The sequence below is a fragment of the Mustela nivalis genome (assembly GCF_964662115.1).
Source record: "Mustela nivalis genome assembly, chromosome: 1".
In the NCBI taxonomy this organism is placed as follows: Eukaryota; Metazoa; Chordata; class Mammalia; order Carnivora; family Mustelidae; genus Mustela; species Mustela nivalis.
The window spans coordinates 176844839-176868709 of NC_139020.1; the positions used below are offsets into that span (position 1 = coordinate 176844839).

Below are 23871 nucleotides of genomic sequence, written 5' to 3' on the forward strand. Positions count from 1 at the left end.
GCCAGAGATACTGAGTGAGGTAGGTTAGGTGGAGAAAAGTGATCTAATTCTTTGGTGGAGGTGGAGGAGGGAGGTATAAATTCCCTTGTATATGTTTGTGTGTTTGTATAGCATTATATGGTAATAGAGGAAAAATATGAAATGATATATACTAGATATTTAATGTAGAGAGGGCTGTCAGTGAAGATGGAGAAAGGGTGACAGGCCAAACAAGAAAAGATCCACTATTGAAAAGAGCTATCCTCTTCCCTCAAGTGAAATATGTGTGCTATAACGCTTTGTTTTTGTGTATAAAGAATATCAATATACTTTGCCCTTAACATTGACTATTATATGAGAATAGTCCTATTTCTTTGTATAGACCTTTCCCAATGGATAATGAATATTTATAGAGTGCTTTACTTAGCTATTATGTTTTCTGTTCTTAAACTGTCTTATCATTATTTTAAAGTCAGTAGCTCCAGCATTTAAATGTCTTGAATACAGGACAGTGTAGCAAAAAGGAGGCATCCTGGAAATAAGGAAAAGATATGGGTTAGACATTTCTTCTTTATTTAGCTCTACTAGGGTTTGAGCAGATGCACAGCCCTTAGTAAAACTGTGAAGTCTAGTTTAAGAGTTTTTTCTATATTCAGAGTTAAATAACTCCTATTTCAGTTTCTATAATCGAAGTTCTAATTTTGACAAATCCTCCTCACTGGGGGTTTTACAAAACTGAATGGAACATTTAGTTTTTAAATGCATTTTTTCCCTAGTGTGTTTTTCTGAAGAAGAGAAATACCAGCTGCGAAAATTTGTCAATAAATCTTACCTCCTGGACAAGAGGGCTCATCACCAGGTGTACTACAGTTTGATTGACATCCTTCTGGCGTATTGCTATGAAACTCGTGTCACTGAGGGAGAAAAGAATGTAAGTGCCCGTATGTCTCTGCATTGTGGCATAAGTGACCGGACTAAATGAACTGTAAGGCATCCCTCCTCCTGTGGAAAGTAAGAGCTGTTGTGATTAGTTATTCAGGAGCTGCTCCTGGCAGAGCTGCACGTGCGTGTTGGTGGTGAATTCCAACATGAACGCATAATGCCTGCTTGGTCTTTTTTCTTCTCTCTGGGCATCAGTGTCTACCAGGTAGTGGATCGAGGCAATAAAGCTGAGGGTAGAGAAAGGTTGTCCTGAGCTCTCATCTCGTTAGGAGATGACTTGGCCAGAGAAGAGAGCTGTTTCCGCATGACACTTGACATTGACAAGAGGTAAACTTTATCATTCCTGTTTACATCCTTTGTCCAAGCTGTCCATTAGCAGACGCAAGGTATAGCTTTTTACAAAAAAAAAGGGAATCTGAGCGTTTACCTGCAGGTGTCCCTCAATTTATACAGTAGTTATGCTTCTGAAAATATTAAATGTAAATCGCATTCTTAAAAAACTTGAATTGTATCTTTATTTGCTATTGAAAGAAATCTTGTAATAGTAAAGCCTTTTATAAAGTACATTATTTCTTAAATGATCATTTTTAAGTAATATAAAATTTATTGTATCTCTTCTTAACTCACATTTGATTTTGTAAATGAAGAGGTAAGTAAGCTTCTTTCTTACCTATATCAGTGATTGTCTATTTAAAAAAGACTGCATAGCCAAAAAAAGTCTTTCCAGTTAATGTGCCCCTGCAGCTGTTTATAATTATACTTGCTCAAGGGTTATTTTCCAGCTGAGCATATGCTTTCCTTTTTTACAAATTGCACAGATAATTCATATCAGTATAAAAGGAGAAATATACATATGAAGAAAATAATTAAAATTTCCTGTAATCTCAGCCAATCAGAAATAGCTAGTGTTAAGAGGGGATACATCTTTTCCAGTCTTTCATTGTGTACTTGTGTGTATGTGTATTTAAATTGGGTCATGATGCATATTATTTAATCTGCTTTTCTCAACATCATAGCGTTAGCATAGTATTAGAATTATAATTTGATATGTGCCAAATTTTCTCTTGTTATGATTCTGAAAATTTCAAAGGTGACTCTTGAGATTTGCATTTGACTCAAAAATGAATATTAATGAGTGTATCAGGAGTATAATATTGCTGAAAATGATTTTTGTTTCCACTCATCTTTTAAGGATACTGTAATTGGGGAAAATATTTTCTTTGACAAAGAAAGTACTTCACATTATTGCTGAAGAAGATGAGTGAGAGCATTTAGTTATGCTCAATGAAATTTACTATTTTTGATTCTTCACATATTTGACATCATGAAGTCTTGCAACTTTAAGACCTCTAGAATGTGCTTATTCTCTCACAAGCATTTTCTGAAAGGCCAAATTCTTGAGCAGCTTTTTAAGTGTCACAGTCAGCACTTCAACATTATCTTTGAGTCCTTTGGCAGATTAGAATGTTTGGGAGGCAAGTAACTTAGTTGAGAAGGACAGAAATTGAGGAAGCATCGCTTTGCTTTAATTTTTAGTTTCAAAGCCTCTGCTTATTTGCTCTTATGTTCTGGTGCTCTTATCAGTGGAAGAGCTTTACTTTGTGAAATCCCAAGGAAAGTAGGCAGAAACTTGCCTTTGATAGCTTCTGCAAAGCAATTATTTTTTCCTCAGTCATGGGTGCTTCTTAGTTCTCCTGTATGTCAATGCTACTGAGATACTAGTTGAATAAATGGGTATATTTGCTTTATTTTGGAATGACTTTACCTCTGAATTGACAGTATTCTTTTCTCCAAAACAAATAAAGGTTGAATCTGCATGGAATATTAGAAAACTGAGTCCCACACTGTGCTGGTTCGAGGTATGATTTTCAGTCACAATTTTTTAGATTTTGTTTTAAAAGTTATTTTTCTGTTACCATTCATTTTGGGTAATTCAAGGAATTCCTTGACTTTTTGAAAGTGGAAACTTTATTATGCAATTTTTTTTCCATCTTTTAGTAACATTCTCATTGCATTTGTAACTCTAATGCTAATCATAGTATACGAATGAAGCTAGATAAGATGTTGCGGAATTTGGGAGAAGGAGAGCACATTTTGGAGGAAAAACCACACATGGTATGTTGAGGAGAACAGTTAGGGTGGAGTTAGAGCATATTTGTAAGTTGGCATATATTGGGGCTCAGAGCTCAAAATTGGGCAGCAAACCTAAGTCATAATTCTATTAGCTGCCATTTCCTGACCATCAAGGACCGTGTTAAGCGTTTTATATATATTATCTCCCCTGTTCCTTCCGATAAGTCTGTGAGATAAATATTATTGCTGTTTCACAGATGAGGAAACTCAGATCATGTAAGTTAAACTTATCATAGGCCCTACAGTTAATATGGTCAGAGCTGATAATCCTTTTATTATAGTAGTCATTGTTTTTATATCTGTTTCCTAGAAAATACTTGTGTAAGTTTTATCAAAGGATGCTATTTTAAAATTTACTAGCTCTTAACGAATTGTTCAACATCAAAACCATAATTAAAAGTAGAAACTTGAAGAATGTGTCATATTAGGGGCACCTGGCTAGCTCATTCAGTGGAGCACGTGACTCCTCATCTTGCAGTCATCTGTTCAAGCCCCGCGTTGGGTAGAGATTACTAAGAAAGAAAGAGAAAGAAACAAAAAAAAACTAGCATTAAAAAAAAGTGTCAGTTTAAATAGCTGATAATTGCATCAATTAAATCAACTAGGTTTTGGTTTTGGTTTTTTTTTTAAGTTTAAATCCTAGATACAATAGATTGTTAAGTTTTAAATCAAGGTTGTTTCATGGCAACACTTTGTTCAAATGATGGATAAGATGTCAAAAGGAATTGAGACATTCACCTTTGTCAGAGAATTTTGCTCCTCCAAAGAATGATCCATGAACCAGCTACTAGACCAGCATCCTCCGCTGGGAGCTGGTTAGAAAGACAGAATCTCAGTCCAGACCCACTGAAGCAGAAACTGTAGCAAGGTCTCCAGGGATTCGTATGCATCTTAAAGATGGAGGAGCACTGCTCTCTAGACTTGACTTGAGTTCTCCTTATTGCCATGATCAGCATCAAATGGAGAAACCAGTTTTTGTGATGATTGCATTGGTTACTTAGGTTGAAAACAAAGTAGTTGGTGACTAAGTAATTTTGTAGTTGAAGTTATGAAAGGCTGCATGAGTAAATTCACCCACTTATGATTTTACTTTGAAATTTTTCTTGTTTTTGAGATAACTTAGAATTGCCAGAAATGTTAAGAGTTATTTTTGGCAGAATTTTTAGAAAGTTTGTAATTCTTTTTAGATATAAACTGTTTTTTGTCAGATACTCGGTATTCTTAATCAGAACTCTCACTCATTAAGGATTAATACACATGGAAATTCTTTTGCTTCCTTAGTTTTACTTTTTTTTTTTTTTTTAAGATTTTTTCTTTATTTATCTGACAGAGATCACAAGTAGGCAGAGAGGCAGGCAGAGAGAGAGGAGGAAGCAGGCTCCCTGCAGCGCAGAGAGCCTGATGTGGGGCTCGATCCCAGGACCCTGGGATCATGACCTGAGCCGAAGGCAGAGGCTTAACCCACTGAGCCACCCAGGTGCCCCATCCTTAGTTTTACTTTTTATATTCTAAGTTTTATATGTAGGTTACATTTTTTTGATACAGTTTTAATCAAAATCCAGTTAAACAATTTTGCACAAAACTGCCTTTGTCTAGTGGTGTCAGTAAGTTTTGGGTTGCTGGTGGTTACTGTTTGATACTTTTTTTTTTTTAAAGGTTTTATTTATTTATTTGACAGAGAGAAATCACAAGTAGATGGAGAGGCAGGTAGAGAGAGAGAGAGGGAAGCAGGCTCCCTGCTGAGCAGAGAGCCCGATGCGGGACTTGATCCCAGGACCCTGAGATCATGACCTGAGCCGAAGGCAGTGGCTTAACCCACTGAGCCACCCAGGCGCCCCATCTGTTTGATACTTTTTAAGATAAAACACTTTTTTTTCAAGGCGCTTTGGTGACTCAGTGGGTTAAGCTTCTGGCCTTCGTCTCAGGTCATGATCTTAGGGTCCTGGGATCAAGCCCTGCATTGGGCTGTCTGCTCAGTGGGGAGCCTGCTCCTCCCCCCACCCCACCTACTTGTGATTTCTGTCTGCCATGTATTTACCATGTATTACTCATGCCCAAAGCACCAAAAAAAAAAAGAAAAAAAAAGAAGAAGAAGAAGAGGGAGACCGTGAACATACTTTGCTGATGAGTTCCACATCTTTCATCTACACTATCTTGAATGGTCCTAGAGGACAAAAACATGAAACATACATCATTTAACAATGTCTTTTATGTGCATCTGCATTTTGTTAGTGCCATGTGTTTTAGATTCATATTTGTAATTCTTAAAAGACTTTTTAGAACTTTCCTGCTGCATATGTGATTTTTGAGGAGCATTTGTGATACCTTGATAAAGTATGAGAAATTACAAAGACTTCAATTAAGTATTTTATTGTAAGGTATATAAAAAGAATCTCATTTCATGGTTTTGTATTTCTGTCTTGCATGGCTTCATGATGATCTAAACTTAAGAGTTTTTAATTGAGAGTAGTTTCGTATTTCGTTGTGTCCTTTTGTTTATGTAATATGGAAATGATTACTTATTTAAACTCTACTTCACAGACTTGGACTAATGTTCATGAAATCCTGGTATCTTTTGGAAGGCGAGTTTTGTGCTACCCACTTTATCGCCACTTCAAGTTGGTGATGAAGGCCTACAGAGACACTATAATGATCTTGCAACTAGGTAAGATAATCTGATGCCTGCAGATTCGAGAGTGGAAAAGTTACTAGTTTGTGACGATGTCGTTTTTGCTTTTCTAAGCATAAATGAGCAGTGAAAATCATCACATTCAATCACTTCTCCTCCCAGGTATATAAAATAATAGTTCTCTCCAGGTATACAATCACAGTGAAGTGTGGTACTCTTTCCTGAGAGATGTTGGACGGGTCAGTGGATGAGAAACACACAGTATTCCACACCATTTTGTGTGATAGTAGATTGCATCATTCAGTTTTTGGTGCCTGCAATTTTCTGGGCACTATATTAGGACTGTGCAGTTTAGAGTTTTCCTAGGGGGACTGTTGACAACCAATTTCATTATAGAGTGAAAAGAGCTCTGCTGGGGGACATAGTGATCATTAGGCAGGGGCCCAGAACTTCCTGGACTTGGGAAGTCAGGAAAAGCTTTCCAAAGAAAAGCACAGCTACTCTGAGGACTTTTGACTATTGCCAAATCTAAGTTGAAAAGACAAATATTTGCTAGTTTTAAGAAAATGGAGAATTTTGAGTCTGAAACATATTCCAGAGTGACTGTAACAGCATCACTGGTTTAAGTATATAATTTCCAAGGTAATGACTTTGAAGGTAGCATCCATTTGTATGGATTATTTCAGGCACATTTATTTAGAAGTTGCTTTCCATCCTTTTTGGTTGTCTCTTATATTCCTTGGGGAGGTTTGGTCATTCCTTTGTCCTTAGATAAAGGTGCTTCTGAGGTTTTCAGACTTTAGAGTAAGAAGAGGAAAGTAAGGAAGCTTTTCCCTTTACCACCCAGGTGACATCATTGGCTTAAAAGGAAGAATCCCATCTCTAATGTTTTGTCCCTCTTAAAGGTATACCTCTGTTTTTATTTGACTTTTGTGTAATCTATCGCCTTCTTATCCTGGGGGGAAAAGTCATGTTTGAAATAGATTCTTTTAAGGTAGATAATAATTCTAAAAATGAATTATAGTTAAATGAAAGTTACCCTTTTATTAACCCACTTGGATTAGGTTAGCTCTGTTTTAGGATAGTTGTTCTAAAGATTGTAGAGCTACTACCTTTGAAAAACTGATCTTATTAACTTATGATGGGAAAGAAACTGCTTTGTGTTTTCTCATGTTATTTCCTCTTGCCTTCTAAGATATTTCTTGAATTGCAAAAAATTACCTTGAAACATCAACCTACTATAAATGACTAGTTGTTGAACTAGAGTTATGTGTCACCATAATTAATTTCTTATTTAAGTCATGTTAGATGATCTGTGCATTATTCATAGGTTTAAACAATGAGAATGAGTTTGCGATTATCCTGTTACATCATGGTTTTCAGATGGAAAACTGGCAAAACCCCCATGTCTGTGTGTGTGTTCATGAGTGTGTATGCAAGCTTGTGCACACTCACATGGTTGCTACTTTTTATTCTGGGAAATAATCTAGTTCTTTGGACTTTTATTTGAAAAGTAATCAGTTCTGTGATTGCATAACCAGAAATAAATTTGATTGCATTGACTTACATGGTAATCAATTATTCAGACAGTTTTTGTAGGTGAGTTTTTGTAGGTGAGAATTGAAATTGAGATATTTTCATCATTGTCAGTCTGACAAGAAACCATCTTATCCGCTGTGTCTTGAGAGCTCCAGGAAACCTTAGGTAACACACTGGAGGTCTGTCTGTTGAAAATGCATCTTAAACCTCTGTTAATGGTACACAGCATGTTCTGTGGCTAATTTGGGTCGTGGTTAGTGCTGAAACAGAGCTGAGTTGTCTAGAATTCACACCTTCAGCTATGGGGAGGACAACTCTAGATGAGGGTTGTAACCTGTGTTTGTACAGGTGGATGGCACAAGGGTGTCATTATTGCCATTGAAGAATCTCGTTTGTTTGGATACTCCATAATCGAAGCAGGGGGAGCTCTTCTGTGGCATTTAATATTTTCCAAGAATGAAATCGTGCCTGCTTATAATTCCAAATGCAGTCACGGCGATCACACTTTTTATTAGGTCAGTTTAGTGCTTCCATTGTTTGAAAGTAACGAATAACTCTCCCCCTTAAGAAATATTGATCTTAACTGGAATGAGCTCTCAAAACCAGTGTAGCAAGTCTTCAGAATCTGTAGAATATTTCATTATAATGGGTTGACTAAGGTCTAAGTTTTTATTTCATTTTTTTTTTAAGTTTTGAGTTTTTAAAAGAACCATGAATTTACTTTTCCTGACTTCACAGTAGCCTTCGCAAGAATTCTTTTGTGGGCCCTGGGCTATTCTCAATGTTGTGTTTCTTCTCCCTCCTCTTCCCCACTTCCTAAAGACTGTACATTGATCTCTCGCTGTTGCTACATGTCTAATCCAAATTCCTTTAAGGGCAGAAAACCTGCTTTACCCCTTTAAGTACTGTTCTAGTGCTTAACACAGTACCTTGTGCATGGAGTTTCTGCCCCTGGACAGTGATCTTGGGCCTCATGATCATCCTCCCTTTTCTCTGTCTCATGTTTTGAGCACCTCTCACTTTCTCCCCCTAGTTCCATTCTTTCAGGAAGAAGCGGGTAGAGTCCTTGATGGAAGCATTGCTTAGCTGTGGTACTCACTGACAATAAATGAAAAAAGAGATAAAAATAGCAGCTTTTCTAATATGTCTTGAAATTTTTCTCTGTTTTGAAGTGACATAATTTAGGGGCGCATAGGTGGCTCAGTGGGTTAAAGCCTCTGCCTTCAGCTCAGGTCATGATCCCAGCGTCCAGGGATCGAGTCCCACCTCGGGCTCTCTGCTCCGCAGGGAGCCTGCTTCCTCCCTTTCTCTCTGCCTGCCTCTCTGCCTACTTGTGATTTCTCTCTCTGTCAAATAAATAAAAAAAATCTTTAAAAAAAAAAAGAAGTGACATAGTTTAATATTTGATTATATACTTCATACAGTTTATTATTCCTACTGATATCTGCATTTAATTTTTCTTTATGATGGCATTCCTCACTCTGCTATTGCTCAGCTTTTGAACATATAATGCAACTATTATATTGAAGGTGCTGAACATCATGGGAAACAACTTTGTTTTTTCTCTCAGTTCTCTTTTTGAACTCATTCTGTCTGTTCTTTTATTGTTTCTGGATGGAATATATATCCTATAAAATCATACCACATACACACCTACCTGTCTTATATAATAGATATTCTGTAAATTTTTATATCACTTTAAATTATAAGAGTCTCTTTTAAGTACTTAAAATGTCCCCTTTGAACTTGATTAAAAAAGTAAATCCTCCTTTCCCCATCTCGGGCCTGCCTCAGGTTGGGAAGCCAGCCCTGGGGAGAGGGGGGGGGGGGCCCACTTGGCTTTTGTAGGAAATACTGCTTGCTTCCAGAGTGGGCCTTCCTGCTTCTTGATGGGGAGCTTTTATCAGGTGTGGCTCAGACACTAGTCTCTGTACCCTACAATTTCTAGGGGTGGTTGCTTATACTTTCTATGGGCACCACTTAAAACTCCCTTTCTTTTGGTTTAGGGTAACAGGAAAGTAGCTCTCCCTGCGCCACCACCCCTTCCCGCCTGCCCAGGGTGGTTGAAACCCCATAGCACTACAGTTTTATCCAAAGAGCTCTTCTGGACCTCTTTTGCTTAAATCCCTAGAGGTCAGTGTTAGGCTGAGGGGGTCATAAATCATCAGATTTTTGTTGGTCTCTGTAAGTTTAACATAGAGAGGTTGGCGTCTTTTCTTAAAATATGCATATGCTTGTTATTTGCTTTGTCCTTTGTAGAGCTCATTGGAAACAAGGCCCCAAGAGTCCTTTCTTACTTTGCTAGTACAGTCATAATCACCACAGCTCCCACATTCACGATTTCCTGTGGGCCAGCGCTGGTCTCCATTCTTCAGATACCTTATCTCATTTTGTCCCGTGCATACTCTAATCTTGTGAAGTTAGGATTACTTTCCCGGTTTTGTAGGTAGAAGACAGGCTTGAGAAGTTCAGTCACTTGCCCAGGGTCACAAAGCCATTAGTTGGTAGAGCCTGGATTTGATGCCAGATCTGTTTGACTCAAAGTTTGTAGCTTTTGAAGTGTTGAAATGGTTATAAATGAAATTATATGAAGCCAGGAGTTTATTTTGGAGTAATCCACGGAAGTTTGGGGGTAAATGGGCAAGGTGAAGGTGAAACAAGGTTGACCACACCTTGGTACCTCCTTGAAGATGGGTGACACATAGATGGCACTTCACCATCTTGTGGTCTCTTTTTGCACATGATTCTGCTTCATAAAAAGTTTTTTTGTTTTTTTAAAGTGTGGGCTCTTAACCACTATAATTCAGTATTTTAAGTTTATTCATCATTTTGTGGAAAACATTGTAATTCTTGTTCAGACAGTTGTATAATTTTTTTTTTTTTTTTTTTTTGGCTAATGAAAACACATGCTTGAAATAAGTTTTTTTGATTCTGTGTTTTTTGTTTTGTTTTATTTTTCAAAGATCTTATTTTTAAGTAGTCTGTCTGCCCAACACGGGTTCAATCTCAAACCCCTAGAGATCAAGAGTCCCATGCCCTACTGACAAGAGCCAACCAGGTGCTCTGGGTTCTGTTTTGTTTTTAAGGCTAACAGAAATCTACCTTTCTATAAACGTTTGGGGTCTGATGACTAGAAGCTGCATGACAGGCTGTAACCCAAGGAATAGCCTTCACAATATTAATTCTTGTTACCAACTAAAGGCTGGGTTTGTATCATATCATTAATATTGCTTACATATTAGACTTTATTGGGCTTAATAATCAGTTTTTTAGAAATGACTGTCTTACTTGATATATCTGTCTACTTGCTGTAGATAGATATAGCACAGTCAGTGTGGAAGACAAGAAGAGCCATAGCACAAGGGTGCTCCTTTTCTTTAAGAAAAATAATTGTCCAGGAATTAGGGATATGGCAGGTGTGTTGTGTGAATTCTGAGTTCTCATGCAACCTTGGAGATGAATTGGTTTTTAGTATTTGAATTCTGTTTAGCCTAAAGTCAGTTTAGCAAGTTATTATTTTTTTTAAGATTTTATTTATTTGACAGAGAGAGAGAGAGAGAGAGAGAGAGGGGAAATAGGCTCCCCACTGAGCAGAGAGCCCAATGTGGGGCACAATTCCAGGACCCTGAGATCATGACCTGAGCCGAAGGCAGAGGCTTTAATCCACTGAGCTACCCAGGTGCTCCTAGCACGTTATTTGTATTGACTTATAGAAATTACCCTCAATTTGAAAACTGAAACATGAAATCACTAAGATTTTCCAGTGTTGATATTTATCTGTATTTAGTTGTTTATTTGTTTTTAAGAGAGAGAGTATGTGATCTCCTGCACTAGAGAGGGTTGGGGGAAGTTGGAGAGGGGCTGAGGGGGCCAGAGGGAGAGAATCTCAAGCAGGCTCCACCCCCAGCACAGAGTCCAATATGAGGTTCAACCTCACAATCCTGAGATCCTGACCTGAGCTGAAATCAAGAGTCGGATGCTCAATCAACTGAGCAACCCAGGTGCTCCATCTGTATTTAATTTTTATGAGTTCCCTATTATGGACATTTTAAAGAACTGTTAGACCATCTAATTTTTACTCTTTAAATACATTATGAAAAATTATTTTTCAAGTTATTCACCAACGTTGAGTGCTTACTGTGTCAAGGTGCCAAGCTGGGTCTGGAGGTATACTCGTGAACAGGAGAGGTGCAACTCAGCTTAAATTCTCATGTGGGGGTGTGCAATTATATAATAGTTATATATATATAAATATACATGTGTACATATGTGTATATATATATATTTTTTAATTGCATTTGTTAGAAGTTCAGAGGAGAAATACATGGGATGAAACTATAAAGTTAAGGTAATGGACTAGCCTTCAAGTTGTCATTTCAAACATGTAACCTCATACAGAGGGGAGGCTCGGCTGTTTTGACTCTTGATTCCCAGTTCCTACTCCAGTTTCCTGTCATTCTAAAGTACTTGTTAGTTGGTTGACGAGTTCATGTATTTATCCATTCGGTGGTGTTTTGTCAGTACCCACTAAAACATGATTTATTATGTGCAGAGTACCCGTAAATAAGAGAGCTATGCAAAGAACGATTAGACTTGTGTACTCTGCTCATAGGGGAGCTAAGATATTCGTCAAAAACAAAATACCTAGTAGAAAATGGTGAGTACCATATGCGAAATGTGGACAAAGTAGTTCAGAAAAGGAGAGGTGCTATTTCACCAGGAATTCGAGAAAGCTTCATTGAAGGCATGAGATTTGAATTGGGACTTGAAGGATGAGTGGTATTCTGGCACAGGAGGGTAGGGGGATGTATTCTAAATACTATGAGTGAACAGCCTGAAGAAGTTCATGGAACAGTGTGGTTTCATCAATGACAATTTCGAGTAGATAGACTCTGATCCTGAGACCTACCCTACAGCCTCTATATCTAGTTCCCTTTCCTATGTGTCTTAACTGGTTTCCCAGAATTTCTCTACTTCTTTGTTATTATCCTTTAATTCTCTGCTCCCTATTTAGGAGGAAATTCTTACTCTCTATTCTCTTCCTGTCCAGAATTGTTCTTGAGCTTTTTATTTCCTAGTCAATTCCCCATTGCAGTTAAAATGTTTCTAAGAAGGGAGCAATCCTAGTGCTTTCAGGAAATTTAAATAGCACGGAATTCAAATAAAATATTGAAGTGCCATTTGTGCCTGTTTCTGCTAGCCACTTATATCCCAGCTTCTCCAGGAAAGGAGGGCTTCCGAGCCCCAGAGCATGTGCGCTGCAACTGAAGTGAGTAAGAGGAGGACAGGGCTCTGCCGTGTGGTCATGACTGAGCCAGTCCTTGGCTTCTCTCTTCCTGAATTGTCCTGCCATGTGGCAAAGTAAATTCCTTGTACTCTGTTCTTTTCCTCAGACCCAAAATCTGTTTTACAGTTTCTTAAATTGTCAGCTTCTTTCTATTTATCTGTATTATTTGTCATTGGACCTTTGTGGATTTATACATACACTCCTGTATAGAAGGATATTGTATATGAGCATAAACATTAAGGTGAGGAAAATGAAATTTCAGTCATCCCCATAGAATTCCTTTTTCCTCTAATAATCCTGTGAACCACTAGAATTTTAAAAAGTTGCTCTCACGGTAATTTCTGGGTTACATTTGTATAAAACATTCTTTGTTCTTTTAAGATACTCTGTAGGGGGCAGCATTTCCTGTATAGTTTACAAATAATAAATTGCCTTTTAATTGCCAGAGGTGATTAAGAGCCTGTGGTTATTCTGCTACCAAAAAAAATTACTTGAAATATTTGTGTTAGTATTCTTTGGAAATTTGAGTTACATAGTAATGCTTATTGGTGGGTATAGCTCAAATTCAGCTGATCTCAAATATTTACTCACAGATAGTCATTTGAAATGTGCATTACATTTCCAATACTATTTAAGATAAGTTTTGTTAATTTCTGCAGTTTTGGAGCACAGCAATCTGGAAAACCAGATTAGCTATGTGGTTTGATACTATGGCTCAAATATTTTTTTTCTATAGTTAGTGCCTCATTTAATAAATCTAAAGTCAGTTTTGAGATTGTTTTTACTGATCTGAATTTTTAAGGAAGTAACTTTAAGTTTACTTTTTACTTAAGGGGATAAAGGCAGAAAATTGTATATATTTAAGATAAATTTGGGAGAAAAAAGAGGAAAAGTTTTATTTGACCGTAATGAATCTAGGTCCCGTTGCAGAGTAGTAGTGAAGGTCCTGGATGAAGTTCATTGAATAGTACTTCATACATTATCTGGAAAACATGGAAGAATTATATTCTTGCAATTTAGAGTTCCTTTAAATAGGAATTAATACTGAAAAATCACAAGCTGGAGACATTTATGCAACATACATAAATCAAATTCCTTTTCTGTGCGGGTATCATAAAAGAATCAGCAAAGAGTTATAGGAATATATATGAGTTGGCTTTAGCTTTTAAGGAGTTTATTATATAACAGTAATGGTAAGACAAAGGAAAGATTCAAAATATGAATATAAGATACAAAGGAGGAAGTCCCTTAGGAAAATAACTGGACTCACAGGCCAAATCCAAATGCATCTGGTATGACCTCTGAGCCAAAAATGCTTTTTACATCTTTAAATGTTGAACAAAAAAAATCAAAATAGTGTTTGATGACACAATGTAAATTATATGAAATTCAGATTTTAATGCCCACAAATAAAGCTTTATTGGATTACATTCATGCTAGTTCACTTACATATTGTTTATGGCTACTTTTGGGATATGATGACTGAGTTGAGCAGTTGAATCGTATTATGTAGTCTGCAGGCCGAAATACATATTCTCTGGATCTTTACAGAAAAAAATGTGTCTACCCTTGCTCTAGATATATGTATCTAGAAGGTTGGAAGAGAGATTTTCAAGAGTGAACAGAGGTCTTTTGCTGCCTTCTGTCCTAAATACTGGCCAGTGTTGAAGGGGATCATTTCAGCTTTTTCCTCTCCTCCCCGTAGGGTGAAATGTAGCTGATCTAGCCGGTAGCCATAAGAGTGGGTCTCTCAGCATTAGGGAAAGTGAACTGAGATGCCTACTTTTCCAAATGGATGAGGGAGCGACAATGGCAGGGTTTAAGACAGTGGGGAGTAATGAGGCCTGTGTGAGCTGGAGAGATACATGCCCCCATCTGTAGCCTGTTGATGCCATGTGGATCTGTAGCATTGCCATTTTGGGGAATTTGCAAAGAATGAGAAAGCAATGATCTTTAAGAAAAAATTTTTCAAAAGTGGAAGAATTAACAATAAAGTAGAGGTTATAATTAAAATCCTAAGAGCAATGGCATGGCTGAGTGCACGAGTCCACCTGTGTGGACCCTAAGTTTTTCCATTTTGACTCTCAAGCATTCCCAGTGCCAGCCGGTTTCTCTCACACCCTCTTGCCCCTGCCAGTTTCCAGCTGCATTGAGGGCTTGCACCAGACCTCTGCTCTTTCAGTCCCAGCTTGAGGCTGAGTCTCAACCTTGTGTGTTCCAGGAGTAGCAGAAGGAGGTAGGACATATCTTGCATTACCTAAGTAACTATGCCCAGGAACCTTAAAAAACAAAAACAAGGTGGAACCCTTATTTTTCTTTCCACTTACCTGTGTTGCTCTTGTCAGCCAGAATCTGGTCAGGGTAGAGGGGATGAGGCACAGGATTCTAGTACCATACCTGTTTGTGACACCAGCAGGGTGCTTTTGAGTAGAAGGGAGGGCTTGATATGGAAGAAGCAAACAGCACTGGCCTAATGAAGGAGGCTTCATTGTAGTTACTACTTAAAGAATGTGTAGGGCTTAGAAAAGAAATTAAGGAAGGTATTCCATGAGAAAGTGGAAGGTAAGGAAAGCAGGTAGAGGAAAGTAAGAGCTAGGTCCAAGAAATGGCCAGTACTCTAGTTTGTCTGGAAGGCTTGGGTTGTGGAGGGGGACTGTGGGGAAGAGGTGTGAATGGTGTATTGGGGCAGGATTGTGGAGAGTCTGCAGTGCCTTGCTGAAGAGACTGGGCCTTATGCACTGAGGGACCACTGCAGAGCATGGTGTTGGTCTGTGATGGGCTCACAAAGTCAGATGCATCCAGCAGCAACACAGAGGATAGAGTCACTGAAGGGGGGTGAGATTAGTGGCACAGACAAGAGAGGAGACTACAATTCTTACCTGAAGCCAAGTAGTTTAGGGGCAGGTAATATGGTCTGAACAGGAGTGCTTGCAGTGGTGTGGAGAAGGAAGAAGTATGGGGGCAGATGTTTCTCAGGTAGCAAGGGAGAAGCACCTGGGACCCTTGATCCTTTCTCACTTCTTGTCCTTCTTCCCCTTGTCATCTGTAAAGTTTACATGGTCATTGGCTCATTTCCTTCCCATAGCAGTTCTTAAGAATTCTCTCCTCTTTTGACACATGGAAACATATTCAGATTAAGTATCAAATACCAGGAGCAAGCAGACCCACGACCCCCATGACTGACCATGGGCTGTGTAACTGTTCCACACAGAACACTTGTATCCACACAGAACACTTGTTATCATTTTTACATTGCAGAGAAATTAACCAGAACTGCACAAAGATTATGTATATGTGACTTTTTAATGATCTTTCTTTATCCTTTTAGAAATTGGGACCAGGGGCACCTAGGCAGTTCAGTGGGTTAAGCCTCTGCCTTCAGCTTAGGTCATGGTCTCAGGGCCCTGGGATCGAGCCCCGCATTGGGCTCTCTGCTCAGCGGGGAGCCTGCTTCCCCCTTTTCTCTCTGCCTGTCTCTCTGCCTACTTGTGATCTCTTTGTCAAATAAATAAATAACCTTAAAAAAAAAAAAAGAATTTGGGACCAGAATTCTAAGATCTTAATTTCATAATCAAAATTCTTAGGGCACCTGGGTGGCTCAATTGGTTAAGCGTCTACCTTCAGCTCAGGTCATATCTCAGGGTCCTGAGATTGAGCCCCACATCGGGCTCTCTCTCAGCGGGGAGTCTGCTTCTCTCTCCCACTCTACCTCTGTGTGCTCTCTCTCTCTCTCCCAAATAAAAAAATCTTTAAAAAAATTCTCATGTAACCTTTTAATGCACAATAAACTTCCATGTAGATATGGATATGCAATCATTTTTACTAAATTATATTTACTATGCATTGATTAAAATGTAAAGAAGCGTAACTTCGTTTTATTGATGTGCACACCATTTAGCAGTGAACGTGCACTCACTGTAATACAGGGAGGGTTTTGAAAGGGCTGGTTGTTCTCCCTTGGCATCCTCATCAGTATTTCAAAGCGCTGGAAGGGACTCATAAGGCTGGTTGGACTGGGTTGATTTTTTTCCTTTTATGAGCCATTTGAGGAATCCAGTTGTCTTTCCTCCTATATATTCTTTCTGACTTCATGTACAATTTTAGTTTGTCCAGTTTGAAACTAAACTAAATCCAAAGAATGATTCAGAACTGTGAATATTAAGTAATAACTATTGGAAAAACAGTCTCATAGTTTCAGTTAAAACAACATCAAGATAAATTTATTTGAAGTTGAGCTACCAGGTATTGAGATACAGTCTGTATTCATAGTGGAACAGTTGAAGTAAAATTTTACCTGTAGAATTACAAAATTTTAAACACGATTTTATTTATTTATTTATTTATTTATTTATTTATTGTTTTTTTTTTAAGATTTTATTTATTTATCAGAGAGAGGGGGGGAGAGAGCGAACACAGACAGACAGAATGGCAGGCAGAGGCAGAGGGAGAAGCAGGCTCCCTGCTGAGCAAGGAGCCCGATGTGGGACTTGATCCCAGGACGCTGGGATCATGACCTGAGCCGAAGGCAGCTGCTTAACCAACTGAGCCACCCAGGCGTCCCTGATTGATTGTTTTTAAAAGTAGGCTCCACACCCAGCATAGAACCCAGTGTGAGGCTTGAATTTACAACCCCGAGATCAGGAGCTGAACTGACATCAAGAGTTGGATGCTTAACCAACTGAGCCACCCAGAAACCTGTTCTTTTTTTTTTTTTCTTTCCACAATTTAGATTTAGTTTAGTTTTTTTTCAGTCACAATTTAGGTTTAGATTACAACTGTTTCCAGAGCTGTTTTCCATGACTCTTAGTTTCTTAGCCTTTCTACCTTTGTGCTTACTATATAGGTGGGTTTATCTTATTTTTTTTTTAAATGTTCTGTCTTGAATTTAGATGCCTAGCTCTTCAAAAGAAATTGAAATTAATTATGCTACCATTATGCAGTTTTGATGACATCCTGTGACATATTTCTAGACTGAAGGAACCACTACTTTGACAGGTGACTTTAAGGCAAATGGAGTTAATGTCAAGGCTGTCCTTCTGAACCAGCAAACCTTGCAGGAATTGCTAGAGCAGGAAAGGCAAAAGGCAGCCTTGGGTTAAATCCATTATTTGAACTTTTGATGGTATAGTGTTGTAAGAAAGTTGGCATAATTGCATTCTTTCGTGTCAGGAAATAGACATAATAAGGAGGCACAAACAAATTGGATATTCCACATTTGTCTTGGCACAAGGTAAATCTATAGATCACATAGGTGTTATTACTAGACACTAGCTGAGCAATTTGACCAAGTGTTTCTGAACTTATGCTTTATGTACTCCAGACTATATTAACAACCAGCCTTACTGAAAAGGGTCCTACAGTTTGCTAGACATTGTTCTAGATGAGGGAAGAAAGGTGAAAAGCTGCCATGTTCTTTCCTGTCCAGGAGTTTGCCACACCAGTGATAAATATTGACACAGTATTTATTATATAGTGACTGGGAGGCAGAAGGACTTATTTTCAAGTCCTGACTATTGCTCCATAGCTGTAATCTAGGCCAACTCCATATCCTTGAACCTCACTTTTCTCGTTTATGAAACCAGGAAGTACCTAATTGATGGGGTTAAATGATTTAATGTGGAAGGTACTTGATGCAGAGCAAGTGAGTAACTGCTAACTCCCATATTAGATGGGTGTGAAAGAACCCAAATTAGCTGGAGGGAACATTGGAAGCCCGTTTCTAGAAGCAGTACTGCCTGATTTGAGACTTGATGGTGAATTAGGTTTGGACTTGGGATTATGCATTCCATGCAAAGGGAACATCTACAAAGTTTGTTTGGACTTGCAGTTATGGATTCCACACAAAGGGAACATCTACAAAGTTTATGTTTGTTTTCTGTTAATTTTGTTTGTGGCTATAATAATAAAGTATGTAATTCTAATAACTAAAAATGTTCAAAAATGGATACTGGATCATAAATTTGTGCTCAAAATAGCAACTCTTACTGCTTCATATGTGTTTAATATTATAACTCTGAAATGTAATGGCCTAAATAACCCTATGAGGAATTTGAGAATAAAACAGTGAAATATTTGTTCTCAAATACTTTGAGAAGTATTCATAAAGCCGAGTTTAATGTATGTTTGTGTTAATTGTTAGGGACTTGACTTTAAGCTACTTTCTTTTTTTTTTTTTTTTTTAAAGATTTTATTTATTTATTTGACAGAGAGAGATCACAAATAGATGGAGAGGCAGGCAGAGAGAGAGAGAGAGGGAAGCAGGCTCCCTGCTGAGCAGAGAGCCCGATGCGGGACTCGATCCCAGGACCCTGAGATCATGACCTGAGCCGAAGGCAGCGGCTTAACCCACTGAGCCACCCAGGCGCCCCTAAGCTACTTTCTAACAGGGCCTGGTATTGACTTTGATTCTCTTAATTTTGATTAATTTGACACAATTACCCTTCCATTTTTATGGTCAGTAATCTATGAAAATTAATGTTAGAAGTAATTCAAGTTATCCCTTCTGATAATGTGGTCTCATCAGAATCCCAGAAATCTAACCAATATCTGTCATCTTAAAATGAAAGCAGTGTTGGCTTTTATTTTGAGTTGATTTTATAAATAAAGATCAAGTAGTGCTTTCTTTCAAGTATTCTAAATAACCACTTCTTTCTCCTTTACTCCTTTTGGTGCTTTGCCTTACATAGCTCACAACTTTAAAGGGTAAAACTAGATACCCAGAAAACCACAGCCACATGGCAGCTATAATGTATCAGAACTTGAAAAGAAATTTAGCTCTTATTATATAGTTAGCAATTTATATTATTTTTCTTTTTGCTGGCCAAAAAATAAAATAAAATAAAATCCACCATTCTGATCATTTCTTAGTGAGGGGAGCTATTTTTTAAGTGCTTCCAACCATCAGCTGGTCTGTCAGTAAGACATTATAGCCAAACCTGACCTGCTAGGAAGATTTCAAATCGCCAGTGGATTCTGATTTACAGTAGCTCAGTCTTGTCTCTGTTTTGAGATCTATTAGCCTGAAATGCCACATCTGTCCAGAACAGGACAGATGTGGTATTAGTTTTCCTTCTGTCACTCTCTCTTTTTTTTTTTAAAGATTTTATTTATTTGACAGATCACAGGTAGGCAGAGAGGCAGGCAGAGAGAGAGAGGAGGAAGCAGGCTCCCTGCTGAGCAGAGAGCCCGATGTGGGGCTCAATCCCAAGACCCTGAGATCATGACCTGAGCCGAAGGCAGAGGCTTAACCCTCTGAGCCACCCAGGCACCCCTCTTTCTTTTTTTTAAAGTAGGCTCTATGCCTAGCATGACACCCAGTGTGGGCACTTGAACTCACAACCCTGAGATCAAGACGGGAGCTGAGATCAAAAGTTAGATGCTTAACTGACTGAGCCACCACGTTCCCCAGTTTGCTTTCTCTTTAAAGGAAAGCTGGAGAAGGTGTAGCCAGAGAATGTGTTAAATACTGCTTACTGCCCACCTGCTTGTTGCCGGCATGCATATTTTTCTTTATGTCATCATTATGTTTCTCTGTGTTGTTATTGTACAATCATTTTCCATGAGGTAATACATTCATGGTGCTTGTCACTTATAATACCAGGATACTAATTTTAAACTGCCTTCATAAGTGAACAAAAGATCTGGGTCCCCGAAGCCTTTCTTCCATGGTTACAGTTGGCTTAAGTAAAGACTGCGTCGATCTGGAGAATCCCTAACTCTGGAGATTTAGCATCTTGGAGATGCCTGTTGGGGCATTGCTGTAATGAAAACAGTTACCGTGGTTACTGTGCAAGGCACCTTCTTTTTTCCTGCTTTGGACCAGGCAGTGAACTGGCTGAAAACGGTCACTTTCCTCCAGTGCCTTTGAGCAGGAAAAATGTCCTCTGATTTAGGCCTTTTTTTATACCTATGTGCTATGTGCTGAGCGCACAATCGGATAAAGGCCCACGGGAGCCAGGTGCTTTGAGTCCCGAAGGCTTCTGGCCACTGGCCATGTGACAGCTTGGAGCAAGGCCAGTTTTTTTTCTTTGCTGATAGCTGTTAGATAAGTGGTTGACAACCTGAGAGAAAGAGCAGTCAGTACAAAAGAGACTAAAAAAACCTGCGTGCCTCACAAGTCTCCTGGCTCTGTGGCTATAATCGACTATGGTGATTTAGTGGGAACAAAAGAGACCCAAGTACGACCTTGGGGTAACAATACACATTGTTGGAAAAAGGATGATTTAAATGTACTTATTTTCCTAGATTGTCAACTGCCAGTAGCCTAGTTATCTCTTACCTTTTTTTGTCACATAGCATACTGTGAAAATAGTTTGAATGAGACATACCGTGAAAACACAGCTTTCCAAGAGCGCACAACTTTCCCTTTCAAAATTGCCTTGCATGTGATTTTCTAAAATTACCTGATCTAAATATTGCTTCTCAGTTGTTCAAAACTACAATTTAAAGAGAATTTAAATATGAATTAAAATTTTTTAGCATACTTTGCTGATATTTCAAGGGTTGGCTGTGTAGCTGTGTGTGTCTAACTTTTTGTTAAACAAATAAATGTTTGTTGTGGGGAAATCTTGAAAAGGGGAAAGTACAAAGAAGAGTAAGCAACTGTAATTTCACATGTAAAACAGTGGTGGGCACATGTCAGGCACTTAGATACCTTTTCAGTGAATGCAGAGATACACATTAATATTGTTTGGGTGTAAATGTATTTAAATGGGTTTTTTCCTATGTGTATTTGTCTTCTTTTTTTTTTTTTTTTTTTGAGAAAATAGGAGTCAAAACATACAAATACAATGTAACTTCTCTTTAAATTAAAACAATTATTATTTTTGACATTTCTTTCTTTTTTTTAAGATTTTATGTATTTATTTGACAGAGAGAAATCACAAGTAGATGGAGAGGCAGGCAGAGAGAGAGAGAGAGAGGGAAGCAGGCTCCCTGCTGAGCAAAGAGCCCGATGCGGGACTCTATCCCAGGACCCTGAGATGATGACCTGAGCCGAAGGCAGCGGCTTAACCCACTGAGCCACCCAGGCGCCCCTATTTTTGACATTTCTTATATTATTATTTTTCTTTGGTGATAGTGAAGATGTGAATTTGCCTGTGGCCTTTAGCAAGGGGTCAATCTTACACGAGGCATGTCTGCTAAGGGAAGCTATGTAATTTCATTAAGGTAGTGGTTGCCTTGTATTTTCATTAAACACATGAGTGACCTTACTTCCATACCCTTCTTAATAAAAATCCCTCGAGTTGGGCCTCTTATCCCTGCTGTCCACAACTGCATTCAGGCCTTCATACCTCATCTTTCATATACCTGTCACCCCAGCCCTTGATACTCTCTGACTTTCTCCCAACTCAACCTGCTTCCTCTTCCCCATTTCCCTGCTTGAACCACCTGCGCCAACCAAATGATCTTTTCCTGTTGTTCCCTAAACCCACCCCATTTTAAGTCTCCTTTTCGCTCCTTTTCCCACTGTCCTTCAAGCCAGTATATCTCCCCTTTTTCTTCACTCCATTATTTGCTGTGAGGTCTTGCTCCAAATCCTGCATTTTTGGTAAGGCATGGCATCTCGAGGTGCAGGATTCTGGGCTGTCACACTATACACAGGCTTGTGAAAATTTCAAGTAAATACTTTTGTGTGTTTTTTTCTTTTGTTTGTTTGGTGGTGGTGGTGGTTGTTGTTTTGTAGAGACCTAAGATTAACCTTTAAAACTTGAAGTTGGTGGTTATAAAAGTAAACTCCTCCTTGAACCCTGTCCCCCAAAAGAGAGAGAGAGAGAGAAAGTAAGAAATTGGCATATGCTTGCCTTGATATTTTCTTCTCTTGGCAATTAAAACTGTTCAAGAAATTCTACACTTTAGTTAGTTCTTTTCTTTTTTTTTCCCTCTTGGGATAACATGGCTAACTTGGTTTCATCACTTCTGTGAGTTTTGATTGTATTTCCTGCCTCCTGTCATCAAACTCTGCCTTCAACATCACATACTTCGTAATGAAAATAGGCGTGCCATGGGGGGGTCCACACTAGTAATTTGATACAGTTAACCTGGGCCACACTGATAGTCCCAGTTCTGGTCTTCACTTAACCAAATGTAGTTTTAGGCCTTCTAAGTATTTGTTTTTCTAACCAATTGAGCAATGGGGTTTTTATTGGCATTCTTCCCATCTGCGTGTGAGGAAGCCGCATAGTTAAAATTTTTGAAAAAGGCATGGCCCCTGCTTTGAACTTAATTTCTAACTCTGGAATAATAAAATGTGTTGGCGACAGAATGGGCCAAGAACGTATGGGTAGCCACAAGCTGGTCAGTTCAGAATTTGGGTCCTGTGAGTATCTTACTACCTTGAACCTGAGCTTCTGCTGCTTGAAATGAGCAGGGAAGTCTCTGAGAAGGATCACCTATTTTGTTTCCATGTTTCTTTGCAGCAGTCAGTAGAGAGCTCCAAAGACAAGGAGGTGAGCCCAGGCTTCCTAAAGTGTGAAGTCTTAGGCTAGGCCGTGAAGGCAGGGTAAGATGCCATTAAGTTGAGTGGAGAAGAAAAGGCAGCTCTGGGTATGGGAACCAATTGAGGAGAGGACCTTGAAAGCATGCATGTGCAGCTGCAGGGACTTGAGGAAAGCAGTCCGCACAGAAGGGTGTCAGGGGATTAGAAGGAGAGAGTCTGCAATGTGAGGACATAGGAAGATCTTACAGTCAAGGCATGAAATGATGAGAGTACAGGTGAGGATAGTGTACCAGGAGTGGAGGGGAAAGGACTGCAGTGAGGGATGTTTCCAGGAGGAATCCTCAGGGCTACCGTATAAGGTCCTGAGATGAAAGGAAGTGCAAGAGTGTGAAGTAGACGTTCATTCATTCTTTTTTTTTTTTTTTTTAAAGACTTTATTTATTTATTTGACAGAGAAAGAAATCACAAATAGGCAGAGAGGCAGGCAGAGAGAGAGGGGAAAGCAGGCTCCCCGCTGAGCAGAGAGCCTGATGTGGGGCTCGATCTCAGGATCCTGAGATCATGACTGAGCCAAAGGCAGAGGCTTAACCCACTGAGCCACCCAGGTGCCCCCATTCATTCTTAAAATAATGAAATTATAAATTTGATGCTGCAAAGTTCTGTTCTGAAACATGGGGTGCCAGGATGGCTTGGTTGGTTAAGCGTCTGCCTTGAGCTCAAGTCATGATCCCAGGGTCCTGGGATAGAGTCCCAAGTCAGGCTCTCTGCTCATCAGGGAGTCTGCTTCTCCCTCTGCCCTCTCCCTCTGTGCTTGCTCTCTCAAATAAATAAATAAAATCTTTAAAAAAAGATTTTATTTATTTATTTGTCAGAGAGAGAGGGAGAGAGAGCGAGCACAGGCAGACAGAGAGGCAGGCAGAGGCA

General features: G+C 38.9%; 1 protein-coding gene across 1 annotated transcript in view; it reads left to right on the forward strand.

The window, feature by feature from the left end:
• SHQ1 (SHQ1, H/ACA ribonucleoprotein assembly factor) overlaps window positions 1-23871 on the forward strand; it is a 102502-nt gene that overhangs the window by 34701 nt on the left and 43930 nt on the right. Inside the window, exons 7-9 of the mRNA XM_082697765.1 lie at window positions 756-910; window positions 2727-2780; window positions 5596-5719. Coding sequence (XP_082553891.1) covers window positions 756-910; window positions 2727-2780; window positions 5596-5719 — 333 coding nt within the window. The remainder of the gene's footprint in view (window positions 1-755; window positions 911-2726; window positions 2781-5595; window positions 5720-23871) is intronic.